General features: G+C 36.7%; 1 protein-coding gene across 2 annotated transcripts in view; it reads left to right on the top strand.

Moving 5' to 3' along the window:
• The window catches only part of LOC128663794 (cytochrome b5 domain-containing protein 1), a 24783-nt gene extending 4252 nt beyond the window's left edge, over positions 1–20531 (top strand). The window contains exons 1-4 of one of the 2 annotated variants that reach the window (XM_053718303.1): positions 249–338; positions 10669–10745; positions 18929–19147; positions 19884–20531. In XM_053718303.1, coding sequence (XP_053574278.1) covers positions 323–338; positions 10669–10745; positions 18929–19147; positions 19884–20114 — 543 coding nt within the window. In that variant the 5' untranslated portion in view covers positions 249–322 and the 3' untranslated portion in view covers positions 20115–20531. Of the gene's footprint in view, positions 1–248; positions 339–10668; positions 10746–18928; positions 19148–19883 lie in introns of those variants that run through there. The other variant, XM_053718302.1, reaches the window with a different exon arrangement.

Here is a 20531-nt window from a genome sequence, read left to right as displayed (position 1 = left end):
TTAAAATTGTGTGCTCTATCTGAATCACAAAAGAAAACATTTGGGTTCAGTGACCCTTTAAGACGTGCACACTACCTACCGAAAATTTAATAATAGAAGTAAACAGGAAAAATGTTTTTTAAATTGTATGCTCTATCTAAATAATGAAAGAAAGTTAGGGTTTCATGTCCCTTTAAGAAATACACTGCACCTTTTTAGTGAAAAATGACATCAGTGTATGTGGAACGGACATTTGCATAAAAGGATGTGTTCCTGCGCTGCAGATCTGTTGACGCTCTACAAATAACTGATAATTGTTTTTGAAACTATTTATAACTCACTGATGAATAATTGTTTTGGTAAGTGTATAACCACTGATGGACACATTTTCACTGTTTATAAAACTGTGTAAGACAGCTGCATAAACTGCTTTCAATATCAAATCACAGCCACACATGATAAAATTCTTGATTGTCAAGTATGAATAAATCTTTATACACCACACTGCCCTCTAGTGGTCTCCATTACATACACAAACAACTTTATCCCCTTTGCTACTGGGAATTTCAGAGAACTTGCCCAAAATACTGGAGATTTTTTTGCATTTTTGTTCTCACTCCATTTAAACAAAAATAGAGCCTTGGTTTATTTTTATTTACCTGTCAAAACGTTATATTTTTTTTAAGCAGACAACCCAAGGTATTGATCTAGGCCATTTTAGTATAGTTCATGACACTATTTCACCGCCAAATTCGTGTGTGTGTGTGTGTATATATGTATGTATATATATATATATATATATATATATATATATATATATATATATATATATATATATATATATATATAAAAAAAATTGATAACTTTTTTCACAAACTTTGGGTCTCTCACTAAAATTATTTATTTACTACTTGTGCAATCATGACACCAATAATTGTAAAAGCTTCTCTGGGATCCTATTTGTTCAGAAATAGCAGACATACATGGCTTTGTAATTGTTTTTTGGTAATTAGAATGGCACTAACTACAGCTGTGCACCATACTTCTATTAATCCAAGCAGTGCATGGGTTAATCAGGTAGCTTGTAACCCCCTGATCCCTCCCAAACGGCAATCTTCACTCCCTCACCTCCCACTGGTCACCACCATCTTAGGTACTGGCAGACAGTCTGCCAATATGCATTTTTTTTAAATTATTATTATTTATCTATTTTTTATTTATTTTATCGTCAGTGTAGTGATCCTCTTCAACCCTCCCACCTCACTGATTCCCCCCAAATAGCTCTTCAATCCTCCCTTTAATTGCGGCCATCTTAATACATATATTTTTTTTTATATACAGTATATGTGTATATATATATATATATATATATATATATATATATATATATATTTATATTTAGAAAATGAATTCATATTTATTAAATTATTTAACTTAATTTGACTTTGCACCCTGGTGGAAGACACTTTTGAACTGTGAGTGCAGATACACAGAGGAGGTATGTATTTATTTTTTTCTTTATTTTTTTTCTTTAGTGTAGTGGTCCACCTCCCCCCTTCAGCAATCATTAGTTAGATAGATGTCACTTTATTTTTTCGCTTTGAAGAAAATTGTAATATTTCTTTCTTTCCTAAGATATGGTGAGTCCACAACGTCATCAATTACTAGTGGGAATATCATTCCTGGCCAGCAGGAGGAGGCAAAGAGCACCACAGCAAAGCTGTTAAGTATCACTCCCCTTCCCACCATCCCCAGTCATTCTCTTTGCCTCTGTCAATGGAGGAGGTGAAGTTTTGGTGTCTAAAGAAAATTGAATTTCTTTCGCTACAAGCAAGATTTTGGGTCTAGCCGTACTCCACGTTAGTCTCTTCAGTAGGGCAGTGGTGGCTTTAAAGCAGTTAGGAACTTGTAAGGTGGGCCTTGCTGCATTTTCCTAAAATATTTGCTGCCCATGGTATAGAAAGCCATAGTAGGTTTACTCTGTTCTTTCTCTTTCTACAGGTCTCTGTGAGGAGTGGCGTCCTCTCACACCGTGTAGGCTGTCCTCCTGCCGGACGACTTGATACAGGTAAGTGCTTTTTTTTGTCTTCTAAGGTAGGAGATATGGCACTTAAGTAATAGAACTAAGGGGTTAATCCTGATTAGCTGCCATGTTATGGGACAGATATATCCTTGATACAGGATATTTTTAGGCAGGAAGCAGGCACTTTTCATGTGATATTGAAGACTAAGGGGTTAATCTTTTTACCGACCGTTTTAAAGTTAAAATCCTTTTATTTTTTTGTGGGCTGACTTATTCAGGATTGTAGATGCAATCTACGCAGGCTGATTGTTTTGGGCAAGTGTATTATTATGGGCTAACTTTGTACTGTACTTAACCCTTTATTGCAAATATCTATAATGGCTTTTGTCTTTGCCATTTAGTTTGAAACCTTGTTTTTAGGCATTTTTTGCCTTTTTCAACAATAACGGTTCTTTTCTGTGGGGAGGAGTATAGCAGAGACACGCGCTTGTGTTTTTTATGAGCGGGCTCCCCTCGGCTTGCCACGTGACCTGCTTTCGCCTTTTTTTCACTGTGCAGAGCGGCGTTCTCTCTGTGGCCACCATTTTGCTAATGTGACGATCGGCAGGGCAGCTCTGCAGTTTGTTTTTCTCCGTACAATGGAGTTCTCCTCTCTTGGGCAGTACAAAAGTGTTTTTTTTTTTTTTTTGTGTATCGATTTTTATTGCTGGCTTGCTAATGAGCAAATCTTGTAACGCACTCTTCAAAAATATTTAAAGTGCCAGTACTTAATAAGTTTTTAGGAAAAGAATATGGACCAGTGCCAACTAAAGACCCCTATGGCCTGGGGATGATGGTACCTAGCAACCACCAGAGGGGGTAACAGACAATATAGATATGACCCCAGGCGCCTACCCAACGGAGGCAAGGGATATGACAAATTGTGAGTAAAATTAGTTAAAATAGCTTTAATAACAAGGTTAAAAATCATGGATCCATGCTAAAATACAAAATATAAGACAATGTAATAAAAATACAATAAAGAATCAAAGGCAATAAAAGGCAATAAATAGTACAATCAAAAAGAAAAACAAAAATGAAATCAGAGCTCTCTGAGGGATACTAGGTCCCCACAAATAAATGTCCCATACAATCTGTCCTAAAAATAAGCTAATGAGAGTGATTCAGTTCGTCCGTGGAAAAAATAAAGGTACTGTAGTGAAAAAGTGTCCAGAAATAGTTATTCCTCAGTGTAAAGAACTTTCCAAGTGAAAAATAAATCCTCAGTGGAAAAAACTTCAGTGAAAAATGTTCAAATACTAGTGTTAAAAAATTATAAAAATTATTGTGAAAATATATGTGTACAGTAAATCAATTACAAACACAAATGATTGGAGAGTGAAGTAGAAGAAATCTGATGGCAAGGTGACTTGTAACTCAGTGGAATATAAGAGCAGGTACTGAGACTTATAAGAGAAGGATGCTGCTCAAACGAAGTGAGTGCTTAAAAGACTGCAATTGATGAATGAAGCATCCTCAACCTAAAAGAAATAAATAAACAAACATAGCACAATAACGTACTAAAATCAGAAGAATATAAGAATAAGGCTTACCAGTCGGTCTACGCGTTTCGGCCCGTGATAGGCCTTTATCAAGACTGGTTATCAAGTGGTTACTGGTAGCCTTTTAAAGCCAAGAACCGGATGTACAAAATAATTAACGTCCGTTTTTCAAAACTTATTTCTCAATAATATTATAAGAGTCTAAAACATCTTGGCAATATAAAAAACAATTTAAAAGGTATTGGCAGTTTTAGAATCAGTGAATAATCTTCACTTTTAACAAAACAAGTGATATAGATTGTAATGTTTAATAATGTACCTTGTCTCCGTATTAAGTGTGACGTCACTTCCAGTCAGGGTTTATAACGAATTACTCATTCTATAATCATACTATGTATATGGTGTTGACTATATAGATGACTTTGGAGATAGGTAAAAACCGAGGCTGAAATGTTATACTTTGAATGGTAAATCGGACTTTGTTTCAGGTCCGTAATTTGATAAACCCTGACCGGAAGTGACGTCACACTTAATACGGAGACAAGGTACATTATTAAACATTACAATGTATATCACTTGTTTTGTTCAAAGTGAAGATTATTCACTGATTCTAAAACTGCCAATACCTTTTATATTGTTTTTTATATTGCCAAGATGTTTTAGACTCTTATAATATTATTGAGAAATAAGTTTTGAAAAACGGAAGTTAATTAATTTTGTACATCCGGTTCTTGGCTTTAAAAGGCTACCAGTAACCACTTGATAACCAGTCTTGATAAAGGCCTATCACGGGCTGAAACGCGTAGACCGACTGGTAAGCCTTATTCTTATATTCTTCTGATTTTAGTACGTTATTGCGCTATGTTTGTTTATTTCTTTTAGGTTGAGGATGCTTCATTCATCAATTACAGTCTTTTAAGCACTCACTTCGTTTGAGCAGCATCCTTTTCTTATAAGTCTCAGTACCTGCTCTTATATTCCACTGAGTTACAAGTCACCTTGCCATCAGATTTCTTCCACTTCACTCTCCAATCATTTGTGTTTGTGATTGATTTACTGTACACATATATTTTCACAATAATTTTTATAATTTTTTAACACTAGTATATTTTTCCACACTAGTATTTGAACATTTTTCACTGTTTTTTTCCACTGAGGATTTCTTTACCACTATGTTCCACTGAGGATTTATTTTTCACTTGGAAAGTTCTTTACACTGAGGAATAACTATTTCTGGACACTTTTTCACTACAGTACCTTTATTTTTTCCACGGACGAACTGAATCACTCTCATTAGCTTATTTTTAGGACAGATTGTATGGGACATTTATCTGTGGGGACCTAGTATCCCTCAGAGAGCTCTGATTTCATTTTTGTTTTTCTTTTTGATTGTACTATTTATTGCCTTTTATTGCCTTTGATTCTTTATTGTATTTTTATTACATTGTCTCATATTTTGTATTTTAGCATGGATCCATGATTTTTAACCTTGTTATTAAAGCTATTTTAACTCATTTTACTCACAATTTGTCATATCCCTTGCCTCCGTTGGGTAGGCACCTGGGGTCATACCTATATTGACTTAATAAGTTTTTTTCATAATAAATTTTGCATTTCATTTTATATTTAAAGTGACATTACACAAAAAAAAATTAACTTAATAAATATTCATTGCTTGATATTTAAAATGACAATACACAATTATTTCACATAATAAAATTTTTCTTTTGATTTTATTTTACTATGAACATAGATGGCTCTGTGTTTTTTTGGTATAGACCTGTTATGCCATGATGCACTATTTGTTCTGATTATGCTATTGCATGTTGCATAATCAGTTTTATCTCTTGAATATTGAGATTGAGTTTTGCCTGCTAAGCCCAATGTTTCTTAGGATGCTGCTGCTCAGGCAATGCCGCAGTTTCCTCCTTATCCGTCCCAAGCCTTAATGGCGTCACTTGGCAGTGTCCTGCGGTTCCTCTCAGCCTCCTGGAGGAGTATATTGCTTACAGAAATTGCTACTCAGGTATTCCCAGGTATCTGCCGCATTTTCTGTCTTTCCTATGTTAACGGGAAAATGCAAGAGGAAAATTAGAGATTCAGATAGCAGGTTTCTGCTCCATCTTTTGCTACACAGGTTGCTCTCTCTCCTAAGTCTGGTGAGGAGGTTTCGCCGGTAGCTTCTGAGGGTGAAATCTCAGATTTGGACAGTATAATTCCTTCATCTGATGCTGAAGTAGTCTCCTTCAGATGTATGCTTGAACACCTCATGTAATGTTAAAGGAGGTTTTAGCTACTTGGACAACACAGATACCCCTGTCGTTGTCAACTCTTGGACGTTTTGTAAACTTTATAATTTCTATGATTTTCCTTCCTATGAGGAAGTGTTTCTAATTTTAACAGGAATAGGAGAAGCTAGGGATACCTTTCTCCCTGTCTCCCGTCCTTTAAAGATTTTTCCTGTCGCTGATTCCATTAAAATGCACGTTGCCTTAAGTAGAAGGGAACATTTCTACTATGGCTCAGAGAACTTAAAGGGACATGAAAGGGACATGAAACTTAATTTTTTTTTCTTTCATGATTCAGATAGAAAATACAATTTAAACAACTTTCTAATTTACTTCTATTATCTAATTTGTTTCATTCTCTTGGTATTATTTGTTGAAGGAGCAGCAATGCAGCAATGGTTTCTAACTGAACTCATGGGTGAGCCAATCACAATCAATAAATATATCTATCTATATATATATATATATATATATATATATATATATATATATATATATATATATGCAGCAACCAATCAGCAGCTAGAACCTAGGTTCTCTGCTGCTCCTGAGCTTGCCTAGATAAACCTTTCAGCAAAGGATAACAAGAAAAGGAAGCAAATTAAATAATAGAAGTAAATTGGAAAGTTGTTTAAAATTGTATTCTCTATCTAAATCATGAAATAAAAAATTTGGGTTTCATGTCCCTTTAAGTTTCTCAGAGTACAGTAGTATCCATTCTCCTTTGATTAAAGAGAATCTGTTCATGACGAACATAGACCTGAAGGATGTGTGTCTTCTTGTTCCCATTTTCCGGGATATTATCAAGATTCTGAGATTCATCATTCTAGAAAGATTCTTTTAGGTCTTGGGGAATTGCAGGTGCCCTTCTGGACAATATATGGTTCAGGTGTCATCCTTCCTTCGAGCAAACTCTCTTTCAAGAGATCTTGTCCTTTCTACATTCCCATGGATGAGAAGTTAATCTGGGAGAAGAGTTCCCTTGTTTCATCTACAAGGGTGATTTTTTTTTTTAGGAACCTTAATAGATTATCTACCTATGATAATATTTCTATCAGAGGTCAGAGTAAGGTTTTGAATAGCTCGGTAGGTAGCATTCTGAACTAAGGATCAGGAGACACAGGTTCAAATCCAGCTCAGATTCAAATCCAGCTCAGAATCTCTGCTCGGCAATCACATAACTTGACATTGTGATTATACTGTTGATGCGAGTTATGTCATATGAACAAATCTAAAATCTCTTCCTCTTACCTCTCTCTGTTCAGACCATAGCAACAGTCTACTGTTCAGACCATAGCAAGCTCTAGTGGTCCAATAGATAGCTTATCCATTTTGTATCCAGAGGATTGGGAGTTTTTGAATCCAGCTGCAGCTGATTTTCCCTTCATTTTTCAGTGGCTCAATGTATGGAGATAATTGGTCTGATGGTTTCATGGACATCATTCCCTTTGCTCGATTCCATTTGAGAGCTCTGCAGTTATGCATGTTCAGACAATGGAACGGAGACCATTCGGATCTCTCCTAGAGGATAGATCTAGATCAGTCGACAGACTCTCTGCCATGGTGGCTTTCTCAGAAGCATCTGTCTCAGCGTACATGCTTCCGGGGACCTTCCTGGGTGATTGAGACCACGAATGCCAGCCTGCTGGGCTGGGGAGCAATTTGGGACTCGTTAAAGGCCCAAGGACTTGGGACTCGGAAGGAGTCTGCTCTCCCCATAAATATCTTGGAGTTGAGAGCAATTTACAATGCTCTGTTGGCTTGGCCTCAGTTGTCCTTAGCCCGGTTTATCAGGTTTCAGTCAGACAATGTCACCTCAGTGGCTTACATTAACCACCAGGGAGGAACTCTGAGTTCCTTAGCCATGATGGAGGTGGCTCGGATTGTTCAGTGGGCGGAAGCTCACAATTGCTGTCTATCTGCCATCCACATTCCAGGAGTGGACAACTGGGAAGCAGACTTCCTGAGCAGACAGACATTTTATCCCGGGAAGTGTCTCTCTATCCGGAGGTGTTCTCCAGGTTAACCCTTAAATGGGGGTGCCGGAGTTGGATCTTATGGCGTCTCGGCAGAACGTCAAGCTTCCAAGGTACGGTTCAAGGTCAAGAGGTCCACAGGCCGCCCTGATAAATGCTCTGGCGGTTCCTTTGGATTTCAGTCTGGCTTTCCTGTTTCCTCCGTTTGCTCTCCTTCCACAAGTTATTGCTCGTATCAAACAGGAGAGAGCATTGGTAATTCTAATAGCCCCTGCGTGGCCTTGCAGGATCTGGTATGCAGACCTAGTGAAGATGTCATATCTTCCACCTTGGAGGTTGCCTCTGAGGAAGGACCTTCTAACTCAGGATCCATTCCATCATCCAAATCTCGTTTTCTTTGAAGCTGACTGCTTGGAGATTGAACGCTTAGTTTTGTCTAAGCGTGGTTTTTCTGAGGCAGTCTTTAGGACCATGATTCAGGTTTGTAAGCCTGTTACTAGAAATATTTACCATAAGGTATGGCGTTAATACCTTTATTGGGGTGAATCCAAGGACTACTCTTGGAGTAGGGTTAGAATTCCAAGGATTTTGTCTCTTCTCCAGCAAGGTCTGAAGACGGAATTGTGACATAGACGTTTGGCGGATGTACCACATGCTCAATCTTTTGTCAGGCCCTGGTCAGAATCAGGCCTGTGTTTAAGTCTGTTGCTCCTCCTTGGAGCCTTAACCTTGTTTCTTTTTGCTATTTCTTCTGCTCGGAGAGTTTCGGAACTCTCGGCTTTGCAGTGTGATTCACCTTATCTTATCTTTCATGCTGATAAGGCGGTTCTTCGTACGAAGTTGGATTTTCTTCCTAAAGTGGTTTCGGATAAAAATATTAATCAGGAAATAGTTGTTCCTTCTCTATGTCCTAATCTTTCTTCTTTCAAAGGTCGTTTGTTGCACAACTTGGATGTTGTGCAGGCTTTGTAATTCTTCCTACAGGCGATTAAGGATTTTCGCCATTCTTCTGCCCTGTTTGTTTGTTTGTTCGTTTCTCAGGAAAGCATAAAGGTCAGAAAGCTACTGTTACTTCTTTTTCTCTATGGTTGAGAAGTATAGTTTGTTTTGCTTATGAGATTGTTGGTCAGCAGCCTCATGAGAGAATTAAAGCTCATTCCACAAGTTTTGTTTCTTCTTTTTGGGCTTTCTAAAATGAAGTTTCTGTGGAACAGTTTTGCAAGGCTACAACTTGGTCCTCTTTGCATACTTTTTCCAAATTTTATAAATTTTGATATTTTTGCCTCGGCTGAGGCTTCTTTTGGGAGAATGGTTCTTCAAGCGATGGTGCCTTCTATCTAGGTCTGCCTGTCTTGTTCTCCCTCCCTAGTCATATGTGTCCTCTAACTTGGGTATTGGTTCACACTAGTAATAGATGACGTTGTGGACTCGCCATATCTTAGGAAAGAAAACAAAATTTATGCTTACCTGATAAATGCATTTATTTCAGGATATGGTGAGTCCATGACCCCACCCTTTTATTTAAGACAGTTATTTTTTACTAAACCTCAGGCATCTCTACACCTTTGTGTTATTCCTTTTTTCCATTTCTCTTCGGTCGAATGACTGGAGATTGTGGGAAGGGGAGTGATACTTAACAGCTTTGCTGTGGTGCTCTTTGTCTCCTCCTGCTGGCCAGGAGTGATATTCCCAATAGTAATTGATGAGGTTGTGGACTCACCATATCCGGAAATAAATACATTTATCATGTAAGCATACATTTTTTTTTTTTTTTTTTAATTTTTTGGAATTTTCATCTGATTCAGTTAACACACAGCTGTTCAACCAAAAAAGTGCTTCACTTGCGTTTCAATTTGCACTTTGTTACTCCTGTTACTACTGATCAAGACAAGAAACGCAAAGCAGTCTCTGAGCAATTTCAGCCTTAGTGGATTTTGTCCACCTACATCTTGCCCTTTGCCTTATTCCACCATGACATGACAAGTGCCATTGTCCGCTCTTAAAAACTGTTCTATCTTTTGCCAAAGTCAGCCGCTGCTTATGATTTTCATAGGATAGTGCAAAGTGTCACTGCTCCCGGTACTCCCCTCATATGCTGTAGCCCCTAGGGAGCCTGGGGAGCCCCATCTCACACTTTGAAAACCACTGCACTACATTGCCTTCATTCAAATGATTTTTTATAAAGACATGACAAAAAAAATGAGTTATACATTTTTTGTCTCAAGATGTCTTTTTAACATGTGTGAAAGTGGCTTACCACATAGAAGACATTGCGCCTCATGCGCACACACCATTTATATTAATCGTGTATGATTCTAGGTCAAGCGGTCTCGCCACACAACCATAATCATGTTATCCCACATTGCCTGCTGTATTTGATGACGTGATTATTGTTGGAATACAGGTGGTCAATTGGTGCCTATTTAGTTTAGCTTATGCAGCAGAATAAAATAAACCGTTGTTACATAAGCATTATGCTGGCACAAGTTTTTATACAAATATAATTGTATAAATAGGCAAAGGTTGTGCCTTCTAGTTCTCTCACAGCATACCAGTGTGAAACACAACACTGTTTGACAAACATTGATCTAGAGAATTAAATTGTGGCTTGATGTAGTGAATTGTGACTGATGTATAAGAGCGTAAAAGCCTAAAACAACTGCAACACAGGTGTGTAATGGCTTTGCAGTAATATGAGGAAGATATATAAAACACAAAAAAACTAAACAAATCATTTATCAAATGCCAGATTTGTGGTATGAAGCTATCATCCTAAGATACCATTGTATTAGAAACATCTTTTGGGGCTTGATAGCTGTGCTGAATATCAGAGGCAGTAACAATATTATTCTTTTACTCAGGTGACATTTTACTGAAACCGATCATTGAGGCTGCAGGGAAGGACATTAGTCACTGGTTCAGTGCCAAGACTGGCGATGTAAGTGTTAATGAAATAACAACAGTTTAGTCCATAATGTAATATATTCTCCTCTATATTTAATTTATTTTGCTATGCTTAATGTTTTTCATCTTTTCTCATCTACATTTCATATACATACGTATGGTACTTTATTATTATTATCATTTGTTTAGCACCACAAAAGTCCGCAGAGCTGGGCACAAAGGTAGGGGTAAACAATGACAAAGATTTGTAGTAAGATACAACTACATAAAGAAAACAAATAAGTATAGGAGAGGAAAGGATGTACTCTGAAGAGCTTACAGTCTACAGATTGAGAGTGCAGAGACATACGTTTTGGGTTAGCTTGTCACATGGATTGCAGTTGCAGCAGTATAGCAGATAGATCTAGAAGTATAGTTGAGAGAAATTCAGTTAGGTGATTATAGACTAATCATTAATAATTTGGATTCAAAGGCAATTAAGTAGACTGACCGATAATTAGAAAGGGTGGTGTAGATATATTTTCTATTTATGCTAATTATTATTTTATTTATTTATTTTTTGTCAAAAAGTTTAACTGGTAAAAATGAGGAACGTGACTTGGAAATTATTATTTCAGATGATTTAAAATTTAGTAACCAATGTAGCGTTGCAGCAAATAAGGCCAGTAGAATGCTTGTTTGTATTAGTAGAGGTATCTGCAGCAGAAATAGTAAGCTTCTTATGCCACTTTACATATCACTAATTAGGCCTCATCTTGAGTATTGTGTTCAGTTCTGGAGGCCATATCTTCAGAAGGATATAAACAAACTTGAGTCTGTGCAAATGAGGGCTACAAAAATGGTGCAAGGTCTATAAAATTTAACTTACCAGGAGAGGCTCAATGTCCTAAATATGTATAGCTTAGAGGAGAGAAGGGAAAGAGGTGATATGATAGTAACTTTGAAGTATATTAAGGGGCTTAGTAAAGCTGAGGCTGTGAATATTTTCATAAAATGAAAAATTCAAGAACAAGGGGTCATGAGGAAAGAAATAGTAAAATAAAACCTTTTTAAAATCTGAAACTAGGTATAAACCGTACATATTTAATAAAACGATGATAACAAATAGAATTATACACAAGCTTACAGTTTTTAAAATAAAAAGGAGAAATAACAGAACCTAATACTGTACTTGCTTAGATGTCTGCGCCAGGGAGATTGGCAAGAAAAAATGGTCACTCATTTTGTTGGTAGGTTACACAGGCTCCCATGTAGAATGAACAACTTGTATTGTTAGACCAAAAATGTTATACCTGTTCCTCTGATACCAAATCTCCTTCATTGAAATATCCACTCCTCTTTTTTATGACATGTCATAAAGCTCTGAATCTTTGGCTGAAATTTTATAACATCTTATAACCACTGTTATGTATATCTATTTCATATACAAAGATAGGCAATCCCTTTGTGGTATGAGAAGTATTTTTATACCAAACACCATATATTTTGCAATCTTTATGGTTCTGAGGCATTAAGATTTATATAAGTATATTTATTCGGAAAGCTGGTTGTCGTGTGAATGACCTCAGGTTAGTGCCTGGATAAAGGCAATGTGTTCCATCATTCTCTGTGCTGAAAGGTTGGGCCAATACACTGACCATAGACCATAAAGTTCTCTCTTGTGGATCCTACAAACTATTAATGAGGGCTCTGGCTTATCTAAGGGGAAACACAGCAACACATTTCTTCTGCAAAAAACAAATGTTTTTAGCAGACAGGCTAAAAACAATTAACCCTTTAGCAGCTAAATCATGAGGTCTGACATTCATATTTTGCAATATTATACTCAAGTCTTTGTCTGGCCAGTGGTGTCAATGTAATTTTTAAAGTGATCAGCAATAATCTGAGCAGTGAGTTTGGTAGTAGGTGGAGGTGCAAGTGTATGTAGAAGGGTGTTGAAGGTTAAAAACAACATTATGGAGTTGGACAATTGAGTTGACACAAGGGATGAGAAATGGATCTGTTTGACCAGGTTGAAGGCAGCGTTGTATGATATAATGAAGATGACTTTATAATGGAGGAAATCAACACAGCTGTGTGATTTTCTCCTCTGACATTTAGCAGTCTCTGAAGATAGCCGGTCTGTTTGGTGTGCAATGGTTGTCACTAAGTGCATGGCCCACAACGGGCTGTGAAAGGCGCAGCATTGTTGATTCCAGTGCAGAATTATATTGTAAGACCAAAAGGTCTGGACAAGAGACTGCTTCTCTTGTGAGAACCGCTTCTATACTCCCAGAATTTAGCTTCAGATCTTAATGGGACACTAACATTTAAATCCAACAAAATGTTTAAATAAATAAATAAATAAAACAAACAATGGAATGTCATTTTCTTTTTATCTGATTTTTCCAAACCTTTGAAAATGTAGTGTTTCCCATTCCCACACACCTAAGTATGCTATAGATCACCCTGCTACATGCTGTGCAGTGATTGCTTAGAATAGTTTAGGATGTCATACTTAACTAGTGATTGACTACAGTAAAGACAATCAGTTAATCATATCCCTGGACTGCTATGTGTGTGTGTGTATATATGTATGTATCACTTAAATATCAAATTATTCAAAATTGTATCACCTTTTTAATAATTGTTTTATTTCTAAGTTGACAAGTACAATATTTCCTATTATAAACAAATACTTTAGAAATATTATATTGAAAATACAGACCCCAAAGTAGAAACTTAATGCAACAAAAGTGAATACACCTGTGGTCACTGACACATAAGTTAGATCACTGAAACAAAATTAAGTACACTTATGATTTCCAATTAGCCTAATTGCATGAGCATAGTTACCAGAACAGTCATATTTTTTGACCAATGGGCTGTGTCTATCTGTAAGTTTGCATCATGTCTCCATAAGGAAAAGAATTGCCAGAGGAATTAAAAAATCTGTTTGTGAGACTTCACAAAGATGGAAAAGGATACAGGAAGATTTGTGACCAACTAAAAATCAGTCAAAATGCAGTTGCTGCAGTAATCAGGAGGTATAGATCGATACACAGTGCCAAAAATCAGAGCTGCAGTGGCTGTCCTCCTAAAATCACGCCATGGACAGTGCGCTACTTGCACAATCTAGCTCTGAAAAACAGGCAACAGGCAATTGCTTCAGATTTGCATCAAGGCAAGTGCTTCAGATTTGGCTCAGGGATTATCGATAGAAATTGGAGTTTCTGTGACAGCTCAGACTGCGCTAAGGACATTGCATAATGTCAACTTCTATGGACAGCATCCAAGGAAAAAACCTTGCTTGCTCTTCAGCACAAAACTGCAAGATTAAACTTTGATAAACAACATGAAAAGCCTGATGAATACTAGGAGCACATTATTTGGTAAAATGGCAAAGACCAAGATTCAATTTTTCAGCTCAGATGGGGTGCAGCATGTTTGGTGTGAACCTGGTCAGGATTATTATAGTGAATGCATAGTCCCAACAGTGACTCATGGAGGTGGGAGTGTGACGATATGGGGCTGCATTACTGCCAAAGGTGTTGGGGAGATGACATTTATAGATGGCACCATGAATGCCTGCAATATACCAAAATACTGGCTGACAAGATGACTCCCAGTCTCCAGAAGTTTGGCAGAGGACGAATATTCCAGCATGATAACGATCCAAAGCACACTGCCAAAATCACAAAGGAGTTTCTAAAGGAGAAACAATGACCTGGCCAAGTATGTCACCTGACTTGAATCCAGTAGAACACCTTTGGGGTATTTTAAAGAGAATGGTAAAGAAAAACAACCCCTCCAGCAAAGAGCAGCTGAAAAAAATATCTCTTAAGAAGGGCAGAACATCTCTCCAGAAATTTGTACGACACTGGTTTTCTCCATGCTAAGGAGGATTGAGTCTGTCATAAAAAATAAAGGTGGACATGCAAAGTATTAAATAAAAAATAAAAGATTTGAATCTCAGTAATTAAAGGTGCACTGACTTTTGTAGCATTGATTTCCTTCTTTGGGGCCGGTATTTTTAATATAGTAAATCTAAACTGTTAGTTATTAATTTTACATAAGAACAAATACCCTACTGTAAAACTTAGACGTAATACAGTTACTGGTAGGTTATAAAATTTTGAATCATTTGACATTTAAGTGATATTGTACTGGGGTGTACTTACTTCTGTTGTATACTATGGCCACAATTTATCAAGGTCTGTCGGACCTGATCCGACAGTGCGGATCAGGTCCGACAGACCTCGCTGAATACGGCGAGCAATACGCTCGCCGTATTCAGCATTGCACCAGCAGCTCACAAGAGCTGCTGGCGCAACGCCGCCCCCTGCAGACTCGCGGCCAATAGGCCGCCAGCAGGGGGGTGTCAATTAACCCGATCGTACTCGATCGGGTTGACTTCCCGGCGATGTCTGTCCGCCTGCTCAGAGCAGGCGGACAGGTTATGGAGCAGCGGTCTTTGTGACAGCTGCTTCATAACTGCTGTTTCTGGCAAGCCTGCAGGCTCGCCAGAAACACGGGGCATCAAGCTCCTTTCGGAGCTTGATAAATATGCCCCTATATGTGTGTGTGTGTGTGTGTATATGTATATGTGTATATATATATATATATATATATATATATATATATATATATATATATATATATATATATAATGCCTTTTTTTCTAACACCTGAGACCTGATATCTTTCAGCTCTTATAACTTTTTTGTGCAATATTTTTTTAGAAGATTTTTTTATCAGATAGTAATGTTATGAGTGTAACTGTACTTTTTAATGTATTTTTTATGTGTTTTGCACAAACTTTTTGCTCCGCAAAACAGTTAACCAGATCTCTGAGGACACAGTAATCATTCTGGCATAAATCGCGATTGGGCTCAAGCTATCGTGTTTACTTTCAACTCGTAATATGAGCGATAAGCCCGACGAGCGCAAACACCCGTAATAAACCCACTTTTTATTTAGCTGGATTTATTAAAACTGCTCAATCTTTTTTTTTTTTTATTATAATTGTTACAAATTTAACTATTACCGTTGTTACAAATGTCCTAAATGCAATGACTCAAATTTGTTAAAAAAAAAGTGAATTTTAATGAAGATAAGAACGTTAAAACCTGCATTTCATATTCTTAAAATGTATTATTATATAAGCACTTTTCTCTCATGGCACTCAAATTAGTTTACATTTAAACACCTTTTTTTCTGTATTCTTGCAATAAATATACTGGGCAAGTTTAAATATTTCTTTTTAAATGCATCATCACTTTGTTTGCTGCAATTGTTTTTTAATAGACAAACTCCACCCACCCCTTACCTAATTTGGAAGAGCCAATCTGGAATTGTCACTGGAGTGGACACAACTAGCCATGGTCATTTTGTTAGCAAACTTCATTGTTTTTCAGTTCTCAGGGTTTGGCTTGTGCTGATATGTGCTCTATCAAAAACTTCATTTTCAGACTTACAGGAAAAAGGGGCAAAACAAATAACAGTATTTAGCAACAATCTTTTACTACACGTAATTATACATTTCATATTGCAATCTGAAAGTGTTCTCTGTCCCTTTTTAAAGGGACATTAAACAGCTGTGTACAACTATAAAAACAGGGTTACTACTCACTTTACTATTGTTTTCTCTCCTGTACCTACATTGCTCTTTAAAGGGACTGTAAACACTAAGGGCTAGATTACAAGTGGAGCGCTACATTTTTGTCGATAATTAACCATCCATTACAAGTGGTTGGTTATTGCTAACGCAAGCTCGCGGTAGCAACTAGCGCTCGGAAATTAACCAGAGATCTGATCTCTGGATAATTTTCTAAAAGTTCCCCAAATGCCCTCAAAATAGAGGACATTATAGTTTTTTTAATAAAAAAATATCTGCACTAGGCAGTTTGGGGGCTTTAAAGTTGGTGGGAGTAAAGTGCCTTTACATTGTGGTCTATAGAATGCAATGTGTATATATATATATATATATATATATATAAATGCTGCCCATCACTGCGCTATCAGAATGAGGCTCCCATAGGAGGCTATGGAAGCTCGCTCTCGTGAGCGCAATGTTTCCTAGCAATGCAAATGCGAGCTGCGTTTTACTTGTAATATCAGCGCATATATATCGCTCCACTTGTAACCTAGCCCTAATTTAATGTTAGAATGATGCATTCAAAGAAAAGATTAGTCTGAGAATAATATGTAGATGTATTTTTTTAGTTTCATTAGCTGTTTAAATATTGACAAAATAGGTGTAAAGTTTTAGTGTCTATAAAACAATGGGAGCTGCCATGTTGTAACTTGGGTTACATTCTCTGCTGTGGCCAATTAAGGACAGGTATAAATAGGTCACTAGAGTGTGGAGCCAATGGCTGTGTGGAATATAACGGTATCCTGCACTTTCATTTCTAACAGGAACTAAAAAGCTCACAATTTCAGAATAGAATTACAGGAAAAGGGGACAAAATAAATAATAAAAGTATATTAAAAAAAAAATATATATATATATGATTTATCATTTTATATTACCATCTCAAAGTGTTTAATGTCCCTTTAAAGCCATTCTATTTTTAACTCAGCAGCTGGATTCTGTAATAACGCTCTACATTTTACATTGCCGCCATCTTGTAGCACACGTATTGCTGCATCCTGTGACAGAAGCAGTAGTGCACTTTCGCAGATGTTACCGTTTTTTTGACAGCTGTACCTTTCACTTAAGTTTAGCTGACATAATAGAGAGGAAATTTAATATTTTTGCAGTTTATATGCACAGTTTTAAAGTTACATAACAAATATAAGCTCCAAGATGGCGGCGCCCAGTGTGAAGATGCAGAGATTCACTAACTTATAATTGTAAGGGGGTGAAATAAGAGAACAACTTTGAAGAGAGCTGCAGATACAAGAGGAAAACAATAGCATGGTGAGTAGTAACCTGCTACTGTAGTTGTACTCGGCAGTTTAATGTCCCTTTAATAGACACTCCTGTCCCCTTTTATGCCATTCACCTGCATTAGCTGATGTGTGGGCTCAGTGCTCTCCTCCACTTTCCTTCACTCTCTCCTTCAGCTTCCCACACACAGCAGTGGGAGGTAATGTAAACTGCTTGGGTTACAGTTGCTGGTAGTAAGTAACGAGGCAAGAGGGATAATTGATTGCTGTGTGCATTATGAGCAGTGAACAGGGATAAATTGCTGCAGCTAGATGTTATGGTCAAACAAGGGTTAAATCAATTACTGTGCAATGTGTGTAATGGGTGACCAAGGTGTTAGAAACAGGATTAAATTGCTATTTTGTGTTTGTAAGTGAGTGTTGCTGATAACCGACTTCTCCCTCTACTAGGGGCCAAGAGGTAAAATGACTGTGGTATTACTGTTCTGTGCATGTTGCGGATTGATAACTTTATTGATGTGTACGTATATATATCTCAAAAAAAGCTGGTTACTGATTTGTTGCTGAAAAAAACATGAAACCCATTTTTTTTCATGATTCAGATGGAGTGTGCAATTTTAAACAACTTTCTAATTGACATCTATTATCTAATTTGATTTGTTCTCTTGCTATCCTTTGTTATAAAAGATTACCTAGGTATTTTCATTGGTTATAATTTTCTTGGATGAGGTAATATACCAACATTTGCATAATTGACTGTGTAATTGTCATGTATTTCTCTGTAAGCTAATTTATATAATCAATAAAGAAAATAAAAAAAAGAATACTAGGTAAGCTCAGGTGCAGCAAAGCACTACTGGGAGCTAGCTGTTAATTGGTGCCTGCACATAAAGGCCTTTTTGTCATTGACTTACCTGATGTGTTCAGCTAGCTCACAGTAGTGCTTTGCTGCTTCGTCAACAAAGGATACCAAGAGAATTAAGCAAATTTGATAATAAAAGTTGTTTAAAACGTTGTGCTCTATCTAAATCATGAAATAAAAATGTTGGGTTTCATGTCCCTAAGCATTTTGAACATGTAGGGAATAGCCTTTTATTTGGAAGGTCTATGTAGAGGTAGCTTTAAGATTGGCAGATGGTTTCAATAGAATTATTAATTATTCCACAAGTATAAATTTACTTAGATGTCAAAAAATACCTCTCATGATTTAACATAGTTGAGCTAGATATTTGAGGAAAGCTTTGTCATATCTGTTATTTTAGATATCAAAAAGATAATTTGTATTTTACTCCTTTTCTTTGCAATCAATCAATCAATCAATCAATCATTTCATCTCGTTCTCAGATAAAAACTCATATAGACCCACAGACAGGCTGCATTAAATATTTCACACCACAAGGACGTTTTCTGCATGTGCCACCTTCTTGTCCTCACTCAGACTGGGACAACAGTTTTGGCCGACCGTGGTGGAGGGACACTTTGTATCAAATCGGCATTCTCTCCTCAAAGACCAGGTTTATACGTATCATAAACACTCTAACCTCTCAGGAGCACACATTGGAGGTAAAGAAACAAACTGCATTAAAACCAATCAAAGTGAGACAATAACAATTAGTGAATGGAATTTGGGTTTTTAAAAAATACTCAACACATATAAAAAAGAGACATCTTAACCTTTCTCACTAGATTATTATGATAGAGTTGTATGGGAAGTCGTTTAAAGGAACAATCTAGTCTAAAATTACATACTCCTATCTGAATCATGAATGTTTGTTTATTTTTAACAACTTTCCAATTTACTTTTACCATCAATTTTGCTTTGTTCATTTGGTATACTTAGTTGAAAGCTAAACCTAGGTAGGCTCATATGCTAATTTCTTAGCCCTTGAAGGCCGCCTCTTATCTGAATTAATTTTGACAGCTTTTTTAAACTAAAGGGCGTTAGTTCATGTGTGCCATATCGATAACATTGTGCTCACGCACATGGAGTTACTTAATAGTTAGCACTGATTGGCTAAAATGCAAGTCTGTCAAAAGAACTGAAATAAGGGGGCAGTCTGCAGAGGCTTAGATACAAGGTAATCACAGAGGTAAAACGTGTATTAATATAACTGTGTTGGTTATGCAAAACTGGGGAATGGGTAATAAAGGGATTATCTATCTTATTAAAAAATAAAAATTCTGGTGTAGACTTTCCCTTTAAACGCCTACTGGAACCACACCTCCTGGTCAATTCCTCATATGTTATCATCTTTAGGTTGACACTGGAAAAAATGTGTTTTTTTTGTTTTTTTTGTAGGTATGTTCTGAGGAAACCATGTGGGAAATCCTGCATCGCTACTTGCCTTATAACGCCCATGCAGCTAGCTATACGTGGAAGTTCTGCGGCATACCTCTTAACATGGATGTAACCCTAGAAGAGAATGGAATACAAGATGAAGATGAGGATTTCAATGAGCTGAACATGGATTCAGATCTATATACCTCATGCATTCACTTGTATTTTAATGATGATCTGACTGAAATGTAAGGGAAAAGTAGGAATTAGAGCTAAGGCAATAAGTGTATTTAACCTTAATATTGATTAAAGTGCCCATATAAAAATATAGTGCCAGTTATAAAATAAAATGTGTCAAGTTATTTGTACATATAGGTATACATCATTATGTGCGCATCATTTTCATATAGATGTGTGCGTTATATTGCTTTCTAGATATGCAATGTATTTGGCTTCACGGCTGCATATAGTACAATAAGAGGTAATGAGGAAATAAGTGCAAAATCAGTTTTCCTGCATTATGGTTTCCACAGTAGAGAGGAAAAGCCTCATATTAGCTTATGAAGTCTTTAGTGCCAAGTGCCAACTGTATCTCAGGAACAGGGTTTTTTTTTTTTTTTCCTATTCTTACTGATTATGTAATTCAAATAAATATCTATATTTAAATTA

Source organism: Bombina bombina, chromosome 6, assembly GCF_027579735.1.
Source record: "Bombina bombina isolate aBomBom1 chromosome 6, aBomBom1.pri, whole genome shotgun sequence".
Lineage (NCBI taxonomy): Eukaryota > Metazoa > Chordata > Amphibia > Anura > Bombinatoridae > Bombina > Bombina bombina.
This window is presented reverse-complemented; position numbering and strand designations above follow the sequence as displayed.